This window comes from Strix uralensis, chromosome 3 (genome assembly GCF_047716275.1).
Source record: "Strix uralensis isolate ZFMK-TIS-50842 chromosome 3, bStrUra1, whole genome shotgun sequence".
NCBI lineage: Eukaryota > Metazoa > Chordata > Aves > Strigiformes > Strigidae > Strix > Strix uralensis.
Genome location: NC_133974.1, coordinates 117,614,981 through 117,623,009, shown reverse-complemented (window position 1 = coordinate 117,623,009; position 8,029 = coordinate 117,614,981). Strand labels below are relative to the sequence as shown.

Below are 8,029 nucleotides of genomic sequence, written 5' to 3'. Positions count from 1 at the left end.
CTCGGCCCCTGGAAGGGTGTGAGGGGAGGGCGGGGGGTGGGGCGGGGCCGCGCGGCGGGGCCGGGCACGCGGGCGCCGCCTGCCGGGGGGCGAGGGCGCCGCGGGGGGCGGGGCCTGGCGCCCAGCGCCGTGACGTCACTCGGGGCGGGGCCCTGCGCCGCCGGACCGCGGGCTTCCGGGTGGGCAGCGGGGGGCGATGGCGCGCAGCGCACGGGGCGACCTGGGCGGGCTGGGCGAGGAGGCCGCGGCCGGTGGCTGGGGGGATGGCGACGGCGAGGAGGAGGAGGCGGAGGCGGCGGAGCGGGGCCGGTTGTTCGCCCGCTGGGAGGCCGTAGCCAGCACGCACCGAGTGAGCCTGCCTCGAGGTGAGCGCTGAGCCGCGCTGCGGAGGGGGGGTTGGCCCTGGCGGGGGGGCCCTTCGGGGACTGAGAGCGCCCTGCGAGCCACGCCCGATGCGCCGGGGGCTCCCTCCGCTCGCCAGCCTGGGCGAGCCTCCTGGCGAGCCTCGCCTCTCCTGTGCTTCGCCCTGCAGACATGGCCGGCCCGATCTTCCAGATGACCCGGAACAACCAGGCTCGCGAGGCCGTGCCCTACGTTACCCTCTCGCAGCCTGAGAAGGTGAGGCCCGCTCCTCTCTGCTGTTTTCCCCCGCTGCCCGCCTGTGGTGAGGCGGGTGTGGGTGCTGCCGCCAGCCTGGGGAGCAGGAAAGCGTCTTCCTCGCAGAGGAGGTGGCCCTGTGTCAGCTTGCACGCACCAGCCCCGCAGGGGTCTCTGCAGAAGTACTGCAGCCAGGATGGCAGCTCTGGACTGGTGCAGTATTCTGCCATTCTTGCGTCTTCTCCTATGTTGAGTAATGGCAATGCTCAGTTTTCCAGACTTTATTTGAAAATCCACTAGTCTTGCTGCTCTCTCTTCTCTCCTGACTTCCAGCTGCCTCCTTTACCAACCTATGCTCTGCTGGTGTGGGCACGACCAAGAGAGTGAGTTTTCAGTTCGGAGTCTGCTCCCTGCCTGCCTTGCTCAAAACACCTCATTGCATAGCTCAAAGTCCTGCTGGGTTTGTGTTTGTGCAAGTTTGTGGCTGCTGGTTGAGCTGGAGATCTCAGCTGGCACAAGATAGAGTTGCTTCTGTGGGGAACACAGGGCCCGGGGCCCTGACTGTCAGACCTGAGCATGTGGTGGTGTTTGTCACAACTGCTGATCCAAACATGGTAGCTTCTGCCTGAAGATCTCCTGTTCTTGCTGGCTAAGTTGCACGCCTCCTCTCACCTCTTGCACAAAAGGGTGCTTCTGAGCTTTGAGAAATAACTGTGAAGAAGTGCTCGTCAGACTGGTTCCTGTGTCTCTACAGGCTTGGTTGGGCTTGCTACCAAGAAGACATGTCAGTTGTCCTCTATATGAGGAGAGCTTAACCAGTTTCTTCTGGGATGAGGTCTAGCACTCCTGCCTGTAAAACACATCTGAGCATGTGGGTTGTAAAGCTCTGAACTAGGGCTTCACCACACTCCCTCTTCCCCTGTTCTTCTGGGTCCCAGGGACTTAGTTTGGGCTCTTCTCTACCTATGCTAGTCCCAGGCAGGAATGGGGCCTCAAGACTTTGTGGGGCCTGAAGATCTTTTGTTGCTATTGGCATCTCCTCTGTGCCTGAGGAGGATTCTTGGAGTTTGATTCTGGGTCTGGGTGAGGAGATAGGAGCCACTTCCTGGCATTAGTGCTGAGGGGACTCTCGAGCAGGGGCCCTTAAGGACCCATTTCCCAGGCTTGGGCAGATTGGTAGCATTTGGTTGCTCCACCTGAGCTGTCAGTGCTACAAGCTGTCATCTCTTGGAGGCAAGTGAATTATTATACCACCTACAGAGCCTTGCTCTGTCAGTACTCAAATTCCCCAGCTTGTAGTCACAGTCACTGGGTCTCTGTGAAGCATCTTTACTCTTTCTCTTGGTCAAGTCTAATCTTCTAGAGCGCTGGTGCTTAATATAAGGATCAGGCAGTGGAAGGACCAGACACTATGCCTTGCTGTGTTGATAGGTTTATTTGCGGATGGTGTGGCAGGTAAGAGTTTCAAATAGTCTAGAGGGACTGGCGGTTTCCTTGCTTGAAAAATGCTCTTGCTCTGTTTTTCTTGCTGGACAATAGCAGGCATGGCCCCATCTAGAGGGTGAATGCTGGCTGGCCTGCAGTGTTTTGGGGCACTTTGTGGCACCCTACTGATGCACATGAACAGCCCAGATGTCTTCCTTCTGCCTTTGGTTTGGCTTTCTGAGTAGAGGCCTGATTTGGGTGGAGGCACAAAGAGGTTGCACTCAGTGTTGAGGCTGGTCACAACTTCCTGCCTCGCTCACTGCTGGTACAGCTGTGGAGCACAGATGTTTGGACAGGTGCTCTGAGCTCTGTGGAACAAGGTTGTCTCATGACCATTTTAATCTGGCTGAACAACATGCTGAGAGCAGGAAGATAGGTGCTGGCTACAACTTCCCAGCTCCTCTTTATGTGGTACCTGTGGTTATAACCATGCCTTGAGCTGAACTGTGAGCAGACCCAGATGCAATTTCCCCACTCCCCCTTCCCCGCTTCTGTGCTGCGTTTGAAAGAGGGGGCATCTGTGCTGGAAATAGAGATTCTGACCCATCCTGCAAAGCTGTCCCCTCTGCACCAACTGGTTCATGTCTCTTCTTCCTTCTGTCACTTGGTATGGGAGAAGGATCTGAGAGGAGTTTTGTTCCAACCTTCACAGCTCTTCTGGGTGTTAGAGTTCTTTTGCCAGACTTTCCCTTCTACTGGGCAGGAGGCTTTTTGCTTGTTATCCTCTGTGCACGCAGTGCTCTGGGGAAAAGGCACTGCACCTGAGAATAACGTTAACCTTACTGGAAGCCTTTGGGTGCCTGGAATCAGGAACATCCTTGTGCATAAGCAGGACAGTGACTGGAGAGGAGCAGAAAGTCCTGTGCCTCCTGCTGAGGATGTGCTGCATTCCTTGTGCATGCCAGGAGCCTCTAAGCCTCCCTGCATCCTGCCCCCTCTGTGTGCTTTTCCTTTTGCTGACTTTTGCCCAGTGCTGTTAAGTGGTGTCTGAGGTGCACGTGATGCCAGTTCCCCTTGCCTTCTCTGGCCTCCCCTGCCAATCACTGACTATCAGGGGCTCTCATCTTGGCAGGGTCCTCTCTCCCTACTTTCTGCCTGTCAGTGTTGGTTTTGCCACCCAGCTGTTGCAGTGTTGTCAGTGTGCTTAACTCTGACTTGTCTGTGGCCTGTTTCAGTGTGAGGAAGCAGCCTATGAGGAGCGGCAGTACCCAGCAGGGAAGTGGGCGTCTGTCACCAAGGGGGAGCCCCTGTATGAGCAGAGCATCTCCATGAGCTTCATGAAGCTCATGCGCTACATCTGCAAGGAGAACTCTATAGGTGTGTGCAGGCGGGGGCTGGAGGGAGCTGACACTCTTCATCTGGAGTGAGGAAGAGGGCTGCCACCACTGACCCAGCCGTCTCACTGTGCCCACTGCCTTCCTACCTCCTTCCAGGTTGCTACCTGGGGATGACAGTCCCAGTGCTCAATGAAATCCACCTGACCAAGGAGGGGACCAAGCTGGAGCGTGAGGTCATAACTGCCTATTACCTCCCGGGAGAGTTCCAGCAAAACCCCCCTGTTCCCATGGACCCCGAAATCAACATCACCGAGAGGGCACCGCTACGGGTTATAACCAGGTGACCCCAGTACCAGAGGTGTTTTCTCAGCTCAGCAGCAGTGTATGAACTTCCTGCGCAGCTGCTGTGGTTCCTTAGGCAGGGGGATGGGAGCCATGGCTGTGGGAAGGGGGAATGTGCTGTCTCTATTGCTTATGTTGCTCCCTTTGCTGCAGGGTTTTCTATGGGATGACCACTGAGGAGACGATTCTGCGGGAGATCAGTCTCTTCTGGGAGCTCTTGGGCTGCACAGACACTGTGCTCCGGGAAACCTACATTGTGGCTGCTTACGAAAATCCCAGCATCCCTCAGCGCCGCAATGAGATCTGGTTCATCTGCCAAGCAGAGTGAGTCTCCTCTGTGACCACAAACCATCCTGCGACTGAACCTGGTGTAGATGGCAGTTCTGACCCAAAGGGGACAAATGCACATCCTGATCCACCATTCACCCACAGAGTGGCAGACCAAGAGACTTGCTACAGGGATGGTGGGGTTTGAAGTGGGAAAGGGCTTGCTGCAAGCAACATGTGGATCCTGAACGTTTCCTGCTGGGGTGGCTCTCTTTGGGCTGCTGGGTGCCTCCCTGGCTGTCACTCACCATCCCTCAGCCAGGACCAGGGTGCTGGCAGCCTTTGTCCATCAGTTGTGGGTGCTGTTTTGCAGACCTGCTACAAGCTGAGAGGGATGGGTCCTGACAGCAACAGCAGCACTGCTGTGTGTTGTGTTGTGCATTAATCAGTGAGTTTCACATCCATGAATACTATCACGCTCTCCTGCGGGAAGCTAGCAGTGCCAACAGTAAATAAACCCAGCTCAAACCACTGCAGCTGCAGATGGTGATGATGGGGGGTGCCCAGGTTGGCTTGGGAAGAGCCTTGCTCTCTCCTCACAATGCTCCAGAAGCCACCAGACTGGTCTGTTGCTACTGGCAAAGCCACACAGCCACGTGCCCTGCTCCGTGGTCGCCCAGGCCCTTCTGGATGTGGTAATGGTAGGGGCTTCTTGTGCAGCTCCAGACTGGCACCACCACGCAGGGCAGCAGGCACGCTGTGATCCTGTGCCACAGGCTTTGCTGAGTCAAGGCTTCAGCATCCTCTGCGATGGATCCAGCAGCGCTCTCGGGGATGCTATGGGGTGTCTGATGGTGAGCCTTCCATGCAGTACCAAAACCAACCAGCATTTTGAAGGCTCAACGAGCCAGCTAGAAAGCTGGTGTTAAGAGCTGCAACTGCCAGGGCCGGTGTGATGGGGCTGCAGCAGGCTCATGGGAGGCATTTGGGCAGGCAGGGAGGCTGCTACCACAAATCCGGTCTCAGAAGAACCCTCTAAGACTTAGTTTGAAGTTTTAGAAGGCAGCGCTGGATGCACAGGGGATCACACCACCTAACATGCACACTTATTATACACAATAAAAGAAATAAATATTCATGTAATTTCTGAGAAGTACCTGCCTGTTTCCAGGGTATCTAATGTGTATGTTGCACATTGTGCAAGTGTACTAAAATCTGGGGGAGGGTCTCTGAGGGGCTTCCATGGGGGTTTTCGGTGGTCTGTGGTGGTCCCTAGTGGCTGTTGAAGAGGTATCTCTTGGTGTCCTTTCCATGAACTCTGAGTCTTTTTTTCATACAAGGTTTTGTCTTAACTCATTGCTCTGTCTGTAAAGTTTCTCAGGTTCCTTGCCTTGGTCTCCACAGATGTCTGCTGGTTTATTTGCCCTCCCTGGGATGTACCCATCACAGTTGCAAAAGTTATGTCCTTGGATGTATTCTTGTCTGAGGCCCCTTACAATTGGTATCAACTGCTTGCAGGCGCTAGCAGGCACCGTGGCCTCCAGCCTGCGCGGTGAAGGTGGTCAGGCCAGCTCGCGCTGCTGTGCCCCAACTTTGGGCGATGTGGGGGAGCAGCAAGGAGCAAGCGGTGTGTTGTCCAGCTGGGGCTGTGCCTCCAGCCTGCTCCCTGCAGCAGGGTGCAGGGCTCCCGGTGCCCCTGTGCTTTCACAGCGGGGGAGCACCTACCACCCGTCTAACAACCAGCACGCCCGCGAGGAGCCCCTTGGCGGGAGGGGGGCCCTGGTGCGTCCTCGCTGCTCCGGACACCCCACCTTGGGGCTCGCTGCAGACGGCAGCGGGGGCACCCGGCGCCCTCGGCTCTCCCGGCAGGCGCTTCGCTTCGAGCACCCAGCCTGGGGGTGTGGGGGGCGCTGCTCCCCTCGGCCCGCCGCTGCCCGGACCCCGCCCGGGGTTCCGGTGGCCGCCCCGCCCCCGGAAGCCCCTCCCGACGGCGGCGGCAGGCGGGGCGGTGGCGGCGGCATGGCCACGGGCCGGGGCGCGCATTGACCGGCGCGGCGGGGAGTGGCGCGGAGGATGGCGGCGGTGCGGGTGCTCCTGGTGCTGGGTGAGTGCGGGCTGGGCCGGGCGCCGCAGCCTCCCCCCGCCCTGAGGATGCAGGTCCCGGTGCGCGGCGGCGGGGGGGGTGGTGGGTGGGGTGGTGGTCCGCTCCCCCCCGCTCCCCCCCCCCCCACTCCCCCCCCGCTCCCCGGGTTCCCGTGAGCCCAGTGGTGATGGGGCCCGGCGTCCCCCGGGACGGGCCCGCGGGGCTCCGGCGTGGAGCAGGGGCTACGCGGGCTCCCGGTCGCTTCGGCCCCGGCCCTGCGGCGCCCCGGTTGCGCTGCGGGAGTCGCCGGAGCGCCTCGCCCCGGTTCTCCTTCCCCGGCGTGCGCCGGCTCGCCCTGCCCGCCCTGCCCGTTCGTACGGGGGGAGCGTCGTGCCGAAACGAACCGGGATGCAAACGCGCCAGAGGTGTGCCGCCTGGGAGGCGGCGGGCGGGCGCTCCCCGGGGAGGTGGCTCCCGGAGCCCTCTCTCGCTGGGCTCGGCCCCGTCTCGCAGCTTCTCTGGGCCCTGCGGTGAGGGCCGACACCGGGAAGGCTGTTGGTGTGCAGCAGCGGGTGGTTTTTCCCATGAAATCTGAGCGGATCGAATCTCGGAGAAGAAGCAGCGGGCCCGCAGCAGGCTCCGGCCCGCAGAAGTTGGCCTTTCAGCTGCTGAGGGGGTTGTGCCCCTTGCTGAGCGCATCCGGATGAGCCACCCCCCCGCACACCCCCCCATGCCACCCTCCATGGTGGGCAGGGTGTGAGCCAGCCTCCCTGCCTGTTCCTAGCCCTGCCATCCTCCTCGGTGGCACAGAGGCTCGGGGGGCAGACGGTTGATTTTCCTGGCTGCCGCTTTTCACAGCGTTCAACTCCAACCGCAAGGCCCAAACCCGCCTTCCCTCGCTCTGCTCCATGGGGTTGCTCCCTGCTGGCCTCCTAGCGCCATTTTCCTTGCCCGAGGAGGCCGAGGTTTTGGCTGTGACACGAGAGCCACAGGGGCTGTGAGCTGGTTTCCAGCCTGGCTTTGAAGTGTCCTGTGCCTGCCCCACACCACGCCACCTTGTTTCTTGCCCCCTTCGGTTGGGAGCCCTGCCAGACAGCGTCCTGCATGTCGCCAGGACCCACTCGTGGTCCCTTCTGTGTCGCTGTGCACACTTGTACAGTTTGCTTGGCAGTTTCTGCTGCAAAATCAAGAGCAACCTTAGTCTAGCGCCTGGGGAGGATACTGCCTCTGAGGGAAAGGTATTTATAGCGCTGCTGTGTCTGGAGCTGTGGCTGAGCCCTGCTGCCAGGCTGCAAGTAACGTCCAATTTACAGCTGATAAGCACGAAAAGCAGCACTTATTTAGCTGATTAGCACCGCAATTGCCGATTGCCTTGGCAAGCCTTCTGAGAAGCCTCTTTCTGGAGAAAGAGCCCATGGTTTGCCTGGGCTCTGGTTTGAAGCCGCAGGGTCCAGTGGACCTGCCGCAGTGGTCACCTACCTGCCAGCGTGCTGCCGGGGGCAGCTGGGATGTGCAGGCCTGCCTGTGAGGGCTGTCTGCCGGCTTTCCTGCCACCACACTCCCCTCTTCGGTTGCTGGAGTTTCTGTGCTGCTCCCAAGCACCTACTCTCCGTGTTTCTCAGGAGGACCATGTCCTACAGCACTGGGAGGAACGTGCTGCTGTCCAGCTCACGGACACTGTAAAAAATCTCAGACACCCTCAATGTGTCCAAAACGTACAGTTCAAAATCTAGGTTTTACGGGCTAGTGGTAAGTTTTGCAGGTTGCGGGCAGTGTCTGCCTTTGCCTGTGGGTGCTGTTTGGAGAGAGGGCTGGGGAAAGACCTGTGAAGCGTGGGGTATCCGTGGCTCACATGGGTCCTTTCTGTGATCCTCTTTTGCCACGTATGTGTTCCAGGAGTGCTCAGTGCTTGGACTGCTGGTCCCTGTTCCTCCATTTCCGTTGCTCAGCAAAGCTGTGATCTTTCTGGCAGTGACAC

At 59.2% G+C, this 8,029-nt stretch overlaps 2 protein-coding genes across 3 annotated transcripts in view; both read left to right on the top strand.

Moving 5' to 3' along the window:
- Nucleotides 1-182: 182 nt before the first annotated feature.
- On the top strand, nt 183-5,121 carry LOC141941412 (heme-binding protein 1-like). The gene is made up of 5 exons (XM_074864099.1): nt 183-365; nt 533-618; nt 3,258-3,399; nt 3,516-3,699; nt 3,855-5,121. The coding sequence occupies exons 1-5, from the start codon at nt 197-199 to the stop codon at nt 4,027-4,029; spliced, it is 756 nt and encodes a 251-aa protein (XP_074720200.1). The 5' UTR covers nt 183-196; the 3' UTR covers nt 4,030-5,121.
- An 833-nt stretch (nt 5,122-5,954) lies between these two features.
- Nucleotides 5,955-8,029, top strand: part of PTK7 (protein tyrosine kinase 7 (inactive)) — a 39,187-nt gene continuing 37,112 nt past the window's right edge. For both annotated transcript variants that reach the window (XM_074864098.1, XM_074864096.1), the window contains exon 1: nt 5,955-6,072. Coding sequence is in view for 1 of the 2 variants with exons in the window: in XM_074864096.1 (XP_074720197.1) it covers nt 6,042-6,072 (31 nt within the window). In the remaining variant the exon portion in view is untranslated. The remainder of the gene's footprint in view (nt 6,073-8,029) is intronic.